The sequence below is a fragment of the Columba livia genome, chromosome 1, assembly GCF_036013475.1.
Source record: "Columba livia isolate bColLiv1 breed racing homer chromosome 1, bColLiv1.pat.W.v2, whole genome shotgun sequence".
Taxonomy (NCBI): Eukaryota; Metazoa; Chordata; class Aves; order Columbiformes; family Columbidae; genus Columba; species Columba livia.
Window position 1 is genome coordinate 113,074,174 of NC_088602.1, and position 17,225 is coordinate 113,091,398.

Here is a 17,225-nt window from a genome sequence, read left to right on the forward strand (position 1 = left end):
GTCTCTATGCACTGAGTATCTGAATACCCTGTACTCCCTTCTTACCTTTCTAAGAAAAGTGCTGACAAATTTTAACAACAACATCAGCCTATTTTTCTGGAGGCAGCAAATGGACCTGTAGCATTTTTTTTCCCCACACAAAACATGAGGAGTTCCTGTTTTTGCATTTTCAGCCTCTAGTATCTTATCATAAAAGGAAGTGACTCCCAAAAAGTAACCCTAAAAGAGAACTGACCTAGAATGTGACAACAGCAACAACAAAATATAACCATGTCCTTAACTTACGGACTTCTGAGGGAGGGAGTGGCTCTAAAATATAGAAAAGAAGTAATAAAAGCAACCTATTGATATTTGGATGTCTTAGAATGGCAAATTGAACCAGTATTTTGAAGACAAGTTACTGAGTTACACGGTACAGGTTCAAGTCCCTGCCATTTTAGCAAAGAAGCATATCCAACCTCAAATGCCTATTCTCACCTGCCAAAATTCACACATAGATCTACATGATTATCTTCTGCCTTGTTCTCAACCATAGCAAGACCTACAGTCTGCAGCATTGCTCTTTGCTTTCTTTTCACATGTGTCAGGTAACCAGTCGGTCTGACCTCCCATCTGCCAGTCACCCTGCGTGTGAAAATGGAGCACACAGCAATGACGCACCACGGTCAGCAGAGCCTCTGGTAAAACAGCCACGCTGGAAGGAGCATTATTACCTTGTGGCAGCACAGCAGAGCAGCTCCTTCCTACCCCACAACCTAAGTAAGTCGCATTTCATGTTAAAAACAAACCACAAAGAGACCTGCAAAATGCCCTGCTTTGGCCTGCAAAAACAAATAACTGCAAATAAATTATCAAGTCTTAGTGCCCTTAAAGAGTTCAGTCATTAACTTGGGCAAAGTAGGATTTCACCATCAGAGTCTGCTCTGGTTTTCCTTGTACCTCAGCCCAACTGTACAGGCTTGAGCAGGATGGAACAGCAATTTCATTTATAAATAAGATATGCACTGTTGACAAAGAAGTATTAAGTTGTATGAGTAATTAAATCATCAATCTTCCAGCCTGCTAAATTCACAATAGATGACCATGATAAAACTTTAATAGTCTGGAACGGTTTTTCTTTGCTCTGCCTTGGGGAACTAGACAGGCACATCTGGAGGCCCGAGATAAAAGTGTTGATCTTGGGATTTATGATATATTATATAAGACACACAAATATGTTTTCCTCATCCTTATTTTGTGCAGATTCACTACCTTTTGATGGCTTGATAGCATTAAACTCCTGATGTCATCCTCTTACCTCAGTTTTTGCCATGATTTATCAGAATTCCTCTAAAGGATAGGATTATAAAACATTTTTTAAATTAAGTGTTTATAATCTGGAAGCATCCGAAATGCTTTCCATATTGAAAAACCAGCTACAAACTCTGGTTCCAGCAGGGTTTACTCTCAAGTATTTTAGAAGTTATCATGCTATGTAAGTAAGGTGCTAAAAAAAAATTAACCTTCAACATAAATACAAAAAAGGCTTAATTCAGCAGTAATGCTTAAGAAAAATGCAGCCTCTGCTAGGGCAGGTGCTAATAGCAGCAGCAGGACTTAAAATACCCAGGGGATTTTAGGCTGTTTCACCCTGACTGAGGCAAAGATCAGGAGCAAGGAGGAGCACACAAAGCAGCCTTTGGACACGATCCCCACCAGCACCTTTGCCCAGGATGGAGCACAGCAGCAGGCAGCTGCCTGCACCGGCCCAACATGCTGCCTTCAGCAAGAAGGAACTTGTCACATCCACAGAGCACACGGCTGTGGAAAACCCGCTGTGCTTGTGGCCAGAAACAACGGGTGTGTTTTGCCTCCCAGCCACCTACCGCTATGAGCTTACCCTTCGATACCAGTCCCAAACGAACTGAGTTTCCTCATAAACCACATTTCAAATACCAACTGGTGTTTCTACCCAGGTGTGGTGTATTCCCATACCAATTTCAACTGTGATTTACCCAAACACATCCAAGGTCATTCAAAAACGGGAGTGAGGAAAGAGAGTTCCTTCAGTCCCAGGGCATTTCAGGAGACTGCCCAGCTTTAGTTCACCTCATTCCTGGTTAAAGCACTCTAGCCACATGATGTGAATTATTGACTTCCACAAAGAACACCACCACAAGCTGAGATGCTTCAAGTTTTATTTGGGTAAGCTTTTTTGCTCTGACATGCCCTAAGCCAGATCAGAATTTGAAAACATTACCATCCTCCAGAGTGCTTTCTTCCCCATCACATGCCACCCTCCAGTTTGGCTGCCCACTTGCAGGCAAGGCTGCTCCATGAGCCAGACCAAAGAGCTGATGCTGACTTCAACGGCAGCCCAGAAGAAATTTCCCCAAACCTCAGCTTTTGTCACTCTGCCCTTCCTGGGGACTCAGCATGAAGCTGAACTAAAAGCATAAGGGCTGTATAACTCGGCACTGTAGTAGCTGTGTCTCTGTGCTAGACTTTGTTTTGCCAGCTGACCCACTATTATGCAGATTCAGCAGCAATGACCATAAAATAATGGGTTTCATGTGTAAGAGATAAGATGTAAATTTGTTCAGTTATTCAGTAACTAAAGCTGCAACACTCTCGCATTCTTGCCCTTCTTTTACATGGTCATACTTCTGGAGTTAAGGGTTTGATCCAGAAATTTTAAAACCTTTTTATAATCTTTTCAAATTGGAGTGTGTTACATGTAGTTATTTGAGCAAGTAGAGCATAAAATCTCTATACTCAACATGGTAGGCTACTTGACACTGAAACATTTAAGAAGCATCCAAATTCTCAATCTCATCAGTCATTTAATCTTCAGGAGATGAAATATGTAACCTAAAATAAAAGTAGCTCAAGGAGAACTGCACCACAATGAAACAAGAGTATTAGTGCTCTCCCAAAGCTGTACACATGCATGTCAAAATTCCTGACTAGTGTTTAAAAAACCCAACATTCTTAAGTGCTTAAGAGCAACCCCAAACAATTTGATATTTCAAAACACATACAACATACACAGAAGCATGCCTTCCAAATGCAAAGAAGATTCCCAACATAAAACCACTACTTATTTGGTCTTTAATGGATGGGCTACAATTCTGTTTTAGTCAAGAGTTTGCAGTGGCCTACAGTATCACGAAACACACACGAAAAACATCATCTGTGTCTGCATATGAATTACCATGTGAAATGAGTAAGTCTTCAGACACCCAAATTTTAGAAGGCTCACCTGCTTCCCACTCTTACCTAAGGGGCTACATATTACAGTTTCCACCACCTACACTGAAATTCACCAGTGGAAAGCAGTTTTAAGAATAAATCCACTATACCACCTGGTAAAAAGCTATGGCTAAATCCTGTAAGCACTTGTATAGTTTTTCATCTTCAGTCATGTGAGAGCTCTCCCTAAATAGGATGAGAGTACTCATGCTCAAAATTAACCATTTCAACACGTGCTTGCAGGACTGAAGAAAAAAAAAACAAAACCCAAACCTAGAAACCAGTCAGGACTCACAAGTCTTTACTATCTGATGCATATTCCATTCCACAAAAAAAGCAACATTGCCCAATTTTAGTCATTACTTAACAAAACTGAGTAACCTTTTGAATAAGCATATTCAAATTATAGAGGTTTCCTTTTACACACAAAGAAATGTCTATGCCCTTTCCAACAGCTCTAACAGAGCTGACTTGGGAAATCATGGTGACATCTGTTGCTTTTTTGACTTTCTGTTACTCAAGTTTTACAGGCTGGATTTTTTTTTTAATTTGTAAAGAAATAAATTATGAAAGTCACCACAACATAAAAAACATGTCACTCACAACATACATATTGAGAGAGTCCTGACAATTGTACAAGAAAAACATAAAAAACCGCAAGGCAACGGTTTGCTCTTTGAAACCAGGGACAATGCACTGTCAACTAGGGGGACTTAAGCTTATGTTCACCCCAAGTGTCCATTGGTGTGTCACTAACAGCATGTATCAAATCCTGCTAATGTAACTAAGAAACGGGTGAGGTGGGCAGAAAAATCAATAAATAAAAGTGCTTTTTAGATGTACACCCACCAAAAAGAGAGCTAGCATGGGAAACATCCGAACACCTGGGCGGTGTTGCCAGGGCCATGGTGAAGGGAACATGGATTCACACGATTTCCATGTCGGTTAAGCGACAGCTAGGGGAAATGGTCCTCATCAGGGCTCTTCCCAGGTATAATTTGTTGAAAATGTAAGATGAAAGTGTGCACTCTTGCTTTTGCCATGTCCACTCCTTCCATCAGCAGCGGAGGACTACACAGCTGAAGGAGGTGGAAGAGCGCAGTAGTGGCCGCCCAGCCCCATGTTTGCCTGTGGAGTAGGTGGGGGACACACCCAAGCGGAAGGGGAACTCCACGCCAGTCGGCCTCCTCTGTGGAACCCCACCAAGCACGCACAGAGTGGCTTCTTTGGCTCCTGCTGTCCCACTCGTGAGCCATGGCAGCTCAGTGGCAGCACCAAAGGAGAGAAGAAGAGGCCTTGGCCTGGCAATGCCCTGTCACACATCCTGACACACATGGCTGGCTCCCCCCTCCATCGCAAGACCCAGCTGGAAGCAGGGGTGGTGGACATCCTATCTGGCACACATTGAAAACCCGCCATCCCGCTTCGTGCAGAGCGGGCTGACAGCACTGACCCATTTCTCAGTAAATTTCCAAAATGGGAATTTAATGGCCCAGCCCTTCCACCAACTGCAGCCACACAGAAACATTCAAGCCTTGAATCTGAAAGCTGTGTGCATCTGTTGCAAATACTGGCTTGCAGAGTGTGTATACCAAAGATCTGCTGTTCTATGCTCACATCAACTCCCAGAAACATGGGTGGTGAGGGGCTTTCACATCTGCCTACTTTTTACAGCAATATACATGTGTGCAGATACAGCCCCGGAAACCCCCACTGCGGTTTCCTACTCCTTCCCAAAGTCTGGCTGAAAATACAGGCATTAAGAAACAACAAAAAAATATGTTCTTAGTCAAGGCCAAGGTCAATCTTTAAAAAAGAAGAATTATGGCTATTGGGCAACATGAGAGAAATCACTGTTATTTTTTTGTCTGTAATAATCCCTAGTTCCAGAAGCAATGAAATCAGATTTAACAGCAAAAGAGATTTTACTTCTACTCAGTGGTTCTCTGCAAACACATTTGGTTTATTGAGCAATACTTAACCAGAACTGTGGACTAAATATGTGTAATACTTGCTTAAAATCTGCAAAACTCTACTATTTTGATGTCTACAAAACTGGAACTACAAAGTGGCCAAACACAGGTAAGAGGCAGAATTCACAGTCCTCCATCCATATCTCATAATTGTAGTGAAAACACAAATCCCTCATCTCACAATTTGTATTGCCAAGTCTGACAGTACTCCTGCAGTCACAAGGAGCTATGAAGTACACAGCTAGCTGTTGCAGTCATCATAAATGGGCAAGACTAGATCCCCTTGGTAAGTTACACAAAACTCACTGCAGAAACGTCACAGGTGGTATTGAGCATGTTTCCACCCAGAATATGACAAAATTTCAGCAATTGCCCATACAAATGCTGTAAATGACTGTGAGATTTTTATTCCTGAATTGCTGCTGAGCTCTCCAAGACAGTACTGTACAATCTCAGAACCCTCGGGAGACTCATTAAGAACTCTCCTTCTGCTATGCTTCCATTAAATGGCTGTCTGTCTTCATGAAGTGTCATGCAAGTAAGAATTACCCTAACTTTCCATGTCTAGGTGTGCATAGCCCATGTATCTGCACAGTAAAATTCAGCATTCAGACCACCCTTCTGATAGCAAGTGTTTTCTCTCATTCTTTTTCCTTCTCCTATAACAAGGGACTCCTCAGCATTGCAAAAGCAGCCTGCTCTTTCACCACACAAAGGCATGAAAATGAAATGCTATATAAAGGAAGACATGCCTGCTCACATGTGTATGCAACATGGCCAGAACTACTCCAGAACTCTAAGGCTGGTTCTCAGGCACTGGCAGTACCTACAGAGTTAAACAAAGCCCAGCTTTTCGTAACCAGCAGACGCTGAGGAAGAGTCCTCCATAGCTACCCCTCCTTGTTCACCTGCTTACGCTGCCACAAACAGAAGATTCAAGCAGCCAACAGGACAACCCCACATAACTACTTAGGGTGACTCCCAAAGGCCACATAATCCCACCCTCCTTTTAACATTAACAAACCACAAACTGAAGTGCAAATTTTTAACAGTTAAATATGTCTCATGAACTCATAGCTGAAAACTATTCCAAACTTCCATGGATTTGTGGTATACACTTATGTCTAGCATGTGCAAAGAAAAGGTGATTTTATTTAATAACTAGAAGGGAATTTATGTTAGAAGTGTATGCAGAACCATTAAATTGCACAGAATAGGGTAACCACCTCAGTATCAACACTCAGAACAATTTTCCATATGTATAAATGTAGACAGACACACATCTTTTCCAAATCAAGAGAAATTCACATAGAATTCCTGTAAGAAATGTCCTAAGCACACCTTCCTTTTCATTTTCCTGCAAAAGGAATCTACTCAAGAAACGACTCAGTACTACACTGAAGAACTAGCGCATAATTAAGATGTGTTGTTGTGACAAACCCACTTGAGAAAACAACATAAAGCCTCCTGAGTCCCCTTTTAATCCAAGACCAAAGTACACTGCACTTGTTCAGCCATCAATATACATAAGCTACTTAAACATCACATTTTGTTGTTGAGCCAGTTGCACAGTCCTAATTTGGTTTGGACCACAACTATGCAATGTTTCAAAAAAATAGAACCAAGTGTGTATGCTGATAGCCAGCACATTTATGCTGAGTATTTAGTACTGCAGGCACTTCTATTTAGAGACCAATATTATTTTCCCTATGCAAGTCAAGCATCAGAACCTTTAAAAACAGTGGGTAAAAATAATTTTGTGGAAGTCAGCCACTGCTGCGGACCACCACCAGCCCCTTGAGCAACTCTTGCTACAGTCACAAGTTAATTATCATGAATGAAACACATTACTATGTCAACACTTTTTCACTTGGTCATGGCTGTAGGTACATTAGACTTCTAAACCAAAACCAGCATATCCTACTGCTTCCCAGGTACAGAAAGAGTTAGATCAATATAAGGATGTGGTGTTACTGCATGAAGGAGCGACCTATTTGGAGGAATTTCACATGGACCCACTTCTCACCAGCGACAAATGAAACCTGATTTTTCTAGATTAAGCCTACTGACATTAATAGGGAGTTCTCTGCTTTCCAGAATAATTTTGTTAAAGTGTAATTTTTCCACATTATGATAGTTCTAAAAATGTTTGCTTTTCACTTCTGGATTGGTCTAGAAATAGATACCACAAACAACCCTAGGGGAAAAAATAAAGTTTTCAATTAAAAAAAAATCTAGAACTTGGCTTCCCAGGTTAACTTTCACAGATAGCAAGGACAAACATGATGAAAAGAAAGACTCTTCCGACCTTTCGGGACTGGGCTGTTGAACTTCAAACCATTTGTCTATTTCGTGCTTCAGATTATTACACTGACACCCACAGGGAATAAAACGTTAAATGAACACATCACAGTGCTAGACAAAGGACACAGGGCAAGCAGATTCTGTGACTTGCAGATCAATACTTCATCTCATATATAACTCAATGAAAGGGAATTGTGGGACTATCCCCAGGCTCCCCAGAGAACAGTAAGGGTGGATCTAAAGAAGACCGAAATAGTCCAAAAACGCTAAGGCAGCCATTTCCAGATTGCTGTAATTAATTAAAGCTCAAACTGTCTCCGAATGTGGTGGTCCTATCCAGCTGAAAACCTACTTCCCCAAGTAATTTTGCAGTCAGATCAGTCCCCTGATCCAATTCAATCCAGACCTGCAGGAGAGCTCATGCAAAGACTAAACAACTGGTTTGCTTAAAGACGGGACTGTTTGAAGCACTCATAAAAATTCAGCCTAAGATTTAGGGCAAACAGAACAACACAGTACTGTTGTTCAAACCATAACTTCTGGAAGAAAGCATGCAACAAGACTTTTATAAAAACCTTCATCACTTGAACTTCCAACAGGAAAAGAAAAGCTATTTCAGCACACAGACAGCAGCGCATGAGAACAAGTTGGCCAAGAATAAAATGAGACGGGCTGTTAAAAGGTTTCTGACCGTCAAAGGACTGATGTCCTAAGGCAACTTTCCAACAGAAAGAGCAAAGTTGAAAAAACACAGACAAAAACCCTAGCTAATTTCATTCAGTAAGTTTTATGAAATTTTATCTAATATTATGCAGGCTCGTCAATGACCCAGAAGGCTCTTGCCTCTTTTGGAAGCTATGGAAATCTTCATTAATTTAAGATAAAAATGTTTTCCTTAGCAACAGCCACTATTTCAGCCTCTTGGCTAGAACAGAAAGGTTGCTTTTCCCCATTGCACGTGTGCTAGGGAAGGAAAAAAAGGAGGGATGAGAAAGGACTGATGAAAATCCATCAGCTTTGCACCAAACTGAACACAAGCTTGCATAGCAATGGGGCTCTGCTGCCTGCAGAGAATGGCTACAAATCTGCCAGCAGCAAACCAGTGCTTGATTAGCTCTATGAAAGTTCTCCAAAAATCACAGGCATGGAGTGAAGTACTTGTGAACAACAAGAACAGCAGAGCTGTATCTCTTGTGAGGGTATCTGAGCATTAAACTTTCTGCCGTTTCCAAAGATCGATCAGAATTCACAGATTCTGAGTAAGCTACTGTCATAAAACTGAAAAGCACCAAGAAAGAGGGAACCTTTCCACTTGGTCTGAAGCTTTTCATAGTAATTAAGACTTGCTGTCTTGGCAGATTCTTCAATGTCTATAAAACTTCTCAACCCTGAAGTTCTCCCTTTCTGTGACAGAAACAGCTGATGTAACCTCTGCTAACAAAAATAGCCCGTGCAAGTTGAAACTCTTGAACACCAGCATGATTTATAATACTTGTGAATGCATTCTATTTTGCATTTATTAGCTTTAGTGTTACAAAAATTTTGTGAGAGCTTCTGAAAGTAGCTATTGGTGAGGATATAAACTATTACCTGTGAAAAAGATTCAGGTTCCTGTAATTCCTTCTGTCAAAAACACCTTCTTAAAGCAAAGATGAAAACCATGCTTTTGTACCTCTCTTACCTACCAGTGCTATTTCACAAAACACAGCCCTCAATTCAGACAGCCTCAAATAATGGTTTTAGTTGCAGACTGGACCATCATACCTGTCAAACCCCAATTCTCAGCATTGTCAGTGTGGCAACAAAATTCTTTTTTGACTCTAACAAAGATGCACAAAATTCTCTCAAGAAAGACCAGTTGGTATAATTTGAGGAAAGTAATTAATCAGAAAGTTCTGACCTGTTGGAGTAGGAAATTAATTAGAAAGATTCTGTTGTTCAAATCTCCTGGTTTGAATTTTTTTCAGAAGTTATGTGATTTAACATAAAACACCTGTTCACTTTGGTCAAAATTATTTTATGAAACTTAATTTTAACTCAAGTTAGTAAAAAAGTGTGAACTCAAAAGTTGTAAATCAAAATGACAAAACAAATAGTTTCCCAACAAAAAACAGGTTCTGATTTGATAAAAAAGTTTCAGTATTTCCCTTCGTTAATAACTAACTGTAAGTACTCTTTATGCAAACCACATAAGAAAGAGACCTCGAATATGCTCACAAAGTGGGAGAACACTTTTTCAAAAGCTTCCCATGTAACCCACGCAGCCCAAGTGGCCTGCACAGCAAAAGCGCTAAAAATCATTCCTGGTGTCTGCACACCAAAGGCAGGGACATAGGGCAGGACGGACAGCCGGCTTCTGGCCCTGCACTTCAGGAGGACAGAACGGAAGAAGAACCACAAATCACCACATCTCAACAGTATTGAATATATGGCTTCAGTTTTTGCTTTGACGAATAGGCTACCTCGCCCCACATCTCCATCTATAAAGAGCCTGGGTTAAAGAAGGTGGTAACACTGCATAATATGTGCACTAATATCACTGAATGAAAACCATTATCTTGCCAAGTCTTGGCAAGTTTACTTGCCCAGCAGCTTACAGCATGGACCAAACTTGGCTTTCCAGCTGAATGACACAAGCTTACCTTTTCACTACAAGCTTCAGTGTCTTGTGTGAACCTTTCACCAGACAGATCGCTTCTTGTCGGAAACCAGAGAGGCCCACATCATTGATGCCAACAATTTCATCTCCAGCCAGTAACTTGTCCACAGCTGCAGCTTTGCTCCCATCTTCAATCTGAAGAAAAAGCATATCAAATGGTAGAATTACTGAGGTTGCAGTGACATTTTTGAAGTAAGTTAATAAGCTTTCAGAATTGGCTTCATACAGTAATTAAGAGCTTAAAATTATTTTTCTAAATGCATTTAAAAACTCTATAAAGAGTAACGACATGAAGACAATTAGAGCAGGAAAGAAATGGAAGGGAGGAAACTTAAGAAAATCTGGGAGTCAAACGCATCTGTGATCTTGAGCTCCATTCAATACAGGGCAGGTTATCATACTTGCAAATAGAGCTCTGGGCAGGCATCTTTTAAGATGGTTCTCTAGAGAAGGTAACCAGTAATATTAACCATATAGTCAATAATGTTAACCACCAAGTCAACTAAAAAAATTTGGCATGCTATGAAAACTCAAACTATTGCACAACGAGCTGGTCTGGAAAATAAAGTGGTTTTCATTAGGCACATAACACGGAAATATCTGAGAATCTACAGTCTATACAGCTAACTAACAGCTCTATTAGAAGAGACGATGGTCTGAGATCCAAGCATGAGAAACAGCATGTCACGCTGCTGAAGAACACACTAATACTAAGGGAAATTCACTGGAAGACTATTTTACTGCCACAGGCATCTCTTGCATGCACTTAATTTTTACAGAACTATTCATAACGTGGCAAAACACGCACAAGATAAATCAAAGAGTCAGTTTTTGGCAATTCCCATCCTGATGAAGGAAAGAAACCCCTCAGGAGTTGCCCATTTTTTAAATTTAAAACAAATCCCAAAAGCTCGATCAGCCAGACTAACAAGTACCCATGGTTTGAACTGATCTCAAATATAGCTGTAAGTGCTGAGCACTTTGCAATTCAGGCCCTCAGCTTTCTCAGTTTCTTCCCAATTTACCTACTTTGCTGTCAACGCAGCCGCTGGCTTCTCAGCTGCTCGGTCTCATAATCTTACACATTTAATTTTATTCCTCTCTCACTTGCTCACAATCCATATCCCACCTCTTCTTGTAAATTTGACACAGTCTTCAAAGCAAAGGTGTTCATTTATGTCTTCATTATATAGTGCCTTGACTACAGTATCTCTGAGTTCCTCATTATTAAATGTCAGTGGATCTATTAGGAAGTCCTTGTAATTGCCCCAACTACAGAAAACTTCATAAAGAACTGCCACCTTCTGAGGCACCAAAGTTAATCAGCAGCAAAATAAATACAGAGGAAAGTAACTTCAGGAATTCTGAAGCTCACAGTACAGGTTTTAGGGACACACCAGCAACCAAAGTATAAATTAAGTAACCTAGTAAAATAAAGCAATAACTCCTGATGAAAGCACATTAGAAAGATCTCATACACCACAGCAGTCTCATTGCAGCCACATAAAAGCTCTCTTTTTGTAAGTTTAGGATAAATGTTCTTAAAAATCTTCAGACCTGTAAATCTGAGCCAAAAAGAATGCCATGAAAATTACTTAGCCTTATATCCCATTCTAAAATGCTCACTATTAATACTAATCAAGTAACTTAATTTCCAGAACTTCTTATCTGAATTAAAACACAGATAATTAAAGACCGAGCAAGTTTCTACATCCCACTACATCTAGTTCTTAAGCTATGACCTGCCTCTGACCTGCTCACGTGTCCTCTGAACATCAAGAATTTACCAGAACACTGAATTATCACTGGCAAATCTACAGTAAAGCTGAAAACCAGCGAGCAGCAGTGGAAATCATTTATATGCAAGCAAAAAGATTTACGTTCAGGGATGTTAAGTACAGAGTGGCTGCTATATGGAGGACACTGATGCAAGGCAGAGATGAATAAAAGGTGGATGGGGACTCATGAATCTCAAGCCTCCTAACAGGCAATCACAAGTCTTTCAAGTGTTTAGATGCATTCCTGGGTTACTACTAAATAAATGCCATTTGGGAGCATGAAGCCCAGTAGGTCAGAAAAGCAGTGCAAAAAAGTTCATGAAAGTCAGAGTTGAATCACTAGAATTGCAGGGATAAGTCAAAGAGGTGGTGAAAAAACCCACCAAAACCAAACAAAGCACAACAAACAAACAGCAACCCGCCCTCCTCACCCCCATCTTGTAGGAGGACACAAAATATAGATGCCAACCAGTTGCGGCCTTTATGCCCTGAGCAAGTCCCCGGCCTAATGACAAGGGATGAGGAGGAGGCCCTGGACCCTGCCACCTGGTCCTGAAGACCTTAAAAGGGTCTTTTTGTCTTAAAAAGAAAAAAAAAAAAGGAAAAAAGAAAAAAAAATCTGTCTCCTAGGGTTTCAAGGAATGTTCATTGTTCTCAGCAAGTGTGTTTGTTTTTTCTTCACGCTGGCAATGCACTGACAGCAGGGAGTATTCACTTACCCCCTCTGAGTTTTCATTTCAGCAGGGAGACTACACATTCCACACAGTGCAAGCTTTCCAAAGAGACCAAAACAACATTAATTAAAAAAAAAAAAAAAAAAAAAAATAAAAAAAAAAAATAAAAATGAAAACCTAGACACAAAGCTAAAGACATCCTCATGAAAACTGGAAGTGGCTGTCTATAATACCCTGACTCCGTATCAGCTGAAGCTGATGAGAGTAAAAGCTGCACAAATCCATTCACAGTAAAAGTTTCCTCAAGCTGAAAAAAAGTTAAACTTAAATCTTCTGTACTAGTTTTACCTCAGATCCTCAAATGGCTGCATGAACGCAATTCCACTTGACAATGCACTTTTAAGATGAAATGGCAATGTTAACTAGACAGGAAAAATACAATTTTTTCTGTAACACTAAAAAGTCCTTGAGTAATAATGAAAAAAAAAACCACATTACTTTGCACATATCTAAAGGAACACAACAACAAAAAGAAAATCCCTGAGGAAAAGACCTCTTCAAAAACACTGCCGTACTAACCTGCCTCCTCAGCACAAACCTGGACAGTGCCATTCCAGCTTCACTTTCAAGTTTTCTCTTTTTTCTGTGTCCTAGTCTTTCCATGTATTGTTTTTTATTTATTCACCCACTGATAAACTTCCCATCGTATCAGACCTTCACTAGAAGTGTAAATACCAACCAAAAATACATAAACATTTTAGAACTAACAAATACACTTGAAAATGTCACAACTATTTTTCACACCTCAAACATGAATGTATTTCAGTCACCCATGTACAGAGTTAACTATGCTATGCTGTGTTCAAGATTTAAGCCCGAGTTTTAAGATGTAAGTCCACATTATTTATCTAACATCCAATTTCTTTCTGAATTTCAAGTGCCCAGAAAAGCTAACAGTCAATAGTCGGGGGAAAAAAAAGCCTTGAAAATGCACTTTCAGATGGATGAAGTCTTTCAAGAACAGTCAACAAGGGCAGCTGTGACTGGACATAACCCTGAACAACTCCGCTGCTCAGTCTGAAGCACTTGCAGGAACTGAACACCCATAAAGCACACATTTTAACATTTTTTTATAGCAGTAGCCGGAAACAAGAGACACAGAAAAGAAAAACAATCAGCACCTTGTTTTCTTATAAATAAAGGACATAAAACTCCAAAAATCATGAATATTTACATTGCCTATCTTGGATGAGTGAAGAAGACTTCTAGAAATGTCCTCAAATCATGCTTTCTATATGTATTAACAAATCATACCCCTCTCGCTATGCTAAGTTAACGAGAGTAAGCACCATGACCTCCTATCCTCAGCAAGGGTTTTGATATCGCTACCAAAAAAGTGTGTTCAAGAGGAGATGAAAAGGATGTTTGTTGACAAAAAGCATCTGTTTAGCCAGTCTCCAGCTCTCACCCTGCTGACCTCCCTATGGCCAAGAGCAAAGGCAAACTTTGGAATCTGTGCATCAGGGAGCACTGGAACCACACACTTCTGCCCTCGTAACTGTATGTACATTAAGGCCCATATCTCCCCAAATTTATTTTTGCTTATAAAATATCATATCCACAAAACAGGAAGAGACTGATACACTGATACAAGATGCAGATGTAGATGATGATTAGGATAAAAAAAAAATACTGAAAAAAACAACACACATGTAACTCTGGTATGTGAAATTCTTCCTATGAAAAGGCAAGAGTGCCTTGAAACGGGGTAAGAGCTGAGCCACGGGGAAGTCCAACAGCTAGATACACAAACACATTCAAAGGACAATTTTAAGTCTGTATTTCTTCCACTGTTGGTAATACACACAAAAGGGAAAACAATGACCTATATTTGCAGCTATAAAATGCTGCCGTGTTGATGGGCAGCACCACTTCTAGAATGTGACCTCTTCACTTCTGTGTTTATCAGGTCTGACACTTTACTTAAAATACCCACATTCCTCTACAGGCACCTGTATAAACAAGCAGGAGACAGGTTGGGGAAATGCCGTGTCACACGAGAGATCTAGTTTTGTTTACAATGACAAATTTCTTGCCCATGCTCTCCTTTGACGGGGTGGGAGACGGGATGGAAACCCAAACCCAGAGACAAACACAGGAAAAAACAGCACCATTTATCAGCATTCTGCTATCGGCCTTGATAAACTATTTTATCATAATTCACTTCTCATACAGCCAAGAAATGATTCTGTGGTTGTTTGTCTTATGAGCATCTAAAATGGACATTTTTCAAAGGACCAACATCCTTTGTATGAGAACTACATAACAAGTAAAACGTAGGAAGTGTTAATTATTTTGCTTTGCACAGAGTTAAACAAAGGAGAAATAGCCCAACAGTTCAAGCCTGGTGTTTGGATAACTTTGAGGAATCAACATAAAAGTAACAGAACTGACCTGAGCTCCTGCTATACATTCTGCAAAGGCAGCCTGAGTGGCAAGAGCTGTGTTCACCAGCAAGATTCATGGGTCACAAATAAAGGTGCAGACTGCAACTGGACCAAACTGGTCCAAAGAGAACGGGTATGCATATGTAAGGCATCTCACACAGGCACACATGCACGAGAAGCTGGGCAGGGCTAACACACTTGATTTTATATTATTTCGTATCCTTTCTCTCCCACTTCTGATTTAGCACTTGCACATTAAAGAGTCTGTCAGAAGGATGCCTGGCAGGGAACTAACACTATCCCCATTTTACAGACAGGCTCAGAAGCATATAGGGGAAAAGAGGTCCAAAATAACACAGGATGTCTGCAGCTAAGCAAAGAATTCTACACAAACCTTGAAGTCCCTAGGAGGGTATTTGTGACCCCAAACCACCTCATCCCACAAACTGTGGGTTCAACAACCAGAATTAACTACTCAACACGAACTTGAAGGAACAGCACGCAGAGAAAAGAAAGCTTAACTACGCGCTACCAACCTGCAAAATCTGTGCCTATCCAGTATCTATCTAACTTGGGAATTTCTGCACTCTGATCAGGCAGGCAAGCATGTCACCAAATGTGGCAGACACTACCTTAGGACAGAAGCCAGAACTTCTCTTTTGCCTGGTGGCATCACTTCCCACCCCACCAGCCTTTGCCCATACTTGCTCTCCCTCAGATTATTTTTAAACTTCAAAGCAAACTGCACTATGCTTTTGGAATGTTTAGTCCAGGGCCATGTATTTCTCTAATGGCAGTTTCTTTCTCCCTAGACCCGAGGGCAATGGCTCACAGCCACAATCCCAGAACCTCTGAAGAGGCAGAGAAACCCACCTTGGCCAGCTTCTCTCTCAGGATTCCCCATCACACCTCACAGACCACAAGCTGTCAGGCTGGCAGCAGCCCTGCCTTCTGTCAACATGTCCTTCTTAAAAATCGCTTTGGAAACATTTTTTTAAAGGGTAGAGTTCAGTAATAGGACACAGTCTATCATGGTGCTTTCTAATTGCTTTTCAATTGGTGTATTTAAACATTTGTATATTTGCTCCGCAATCTTGTATTTGCACAGCAATCCTTTTTGTTTGTTTGTTTTTGTTTTAAAGCAAGTATCAAATTTTGAAAAGCTGTCACGTGGTCCAGTTCTGTAAGTATTTATTCAATTTTTATAATTGTGTCCACTGTTTTGATTAAGGGCCTGCTGTCACTTCCACTATAACAGGCCATCTTCCTGGGGGATTTATTACAGCTGTAAAAACTGACTCCACACTCAAACCTAACTACAGAGTTCCTCAAACTAGAAGTGTTTAAGAAGTAGAGTAAAACACCCACTGTTTCCGTTTTTAAAAATTAATATATACACATAAACTGATTAACAGTTTATTCAGAACAATACCTACCATTAGGCTGTGAGAAGACCTTTCTGATTATAAATCATCAATTAGTATTTTTAAGAGGATACTGTTGTTGTATCTTAGTCTATTTAAATCACAGGGCCGTTGGAAGCTCTGCAAATTGATGACAACCAATTAAAGTATTCCAAGTTAAAAATTTAAGGAATCTTTGCCCCAAAAAACTAATTATAACAATTTCCAGGTGAAAAGTTTCAGGAAGAGAGACTTCACATAAATTTGTAGGTTTTAAAAACTTAATGACAGATGTTTATTTTCAAAGTTTTTTTTTCCAAAGTGATTCCATTGTTTCGGTAATAGACATTGGAAACATTTCATCACCATTGAATACTTAAAGTAGAAAGAAAAATAAATTAAAAACCATCTTGATGTTTTGAAAGCATAGAGCTAATGTACCATGTAAAGGAAGGTGGGGATGCTTAGCATCAGGGATGTTTGGGGTTTTTTTATATTAGTACCTAAGCTTTGCTAGACATATTTTAGAGCTACTAAATAAAACTGGCTTTTTCCAACTCAGTGAGATTTACCACAATAGCATTTATAATAGAAGCATGTCCAGACCTTTTCAGTCCGTACGACCCACACCAGTAGGCCTACATATATTCCACCTGTACAGAGCAACTAAACAGGTACAAACTGTAGGTTTCTGGGGATCCTTCCATGCAAAAGCCCTTCCAGGGCAGCACAAGTCTGGCATGGAAACTTCCAAGC

At 40.2% G+C, this 17,225-nt stretch overlaps 1 protein-coding gene across 2 annotated transcripts in view; it reads right to left on the reverse strand.

Moving 5' to 3' along the window:
- Positions 1–17,225, reverse strand: part of SHROOM2 (shroom family member 2) — a 125,589-nt gene that overhangs the window by 64,176 nt on the left and 44,188 nt on the right. For both annotated transcript variants that reach the window (XM_065073552.1, XM_065073546.1), the window contains exon 2: positions 10,151–10,302. In XM_065073552.1, the coding sequence (XP_064929624.1) occupies positions 10,151–10,302 (152 nt within the window). The remainder of the gene's footprint in view (positions 1–10,150; positions 10,303–17,225) is intronic.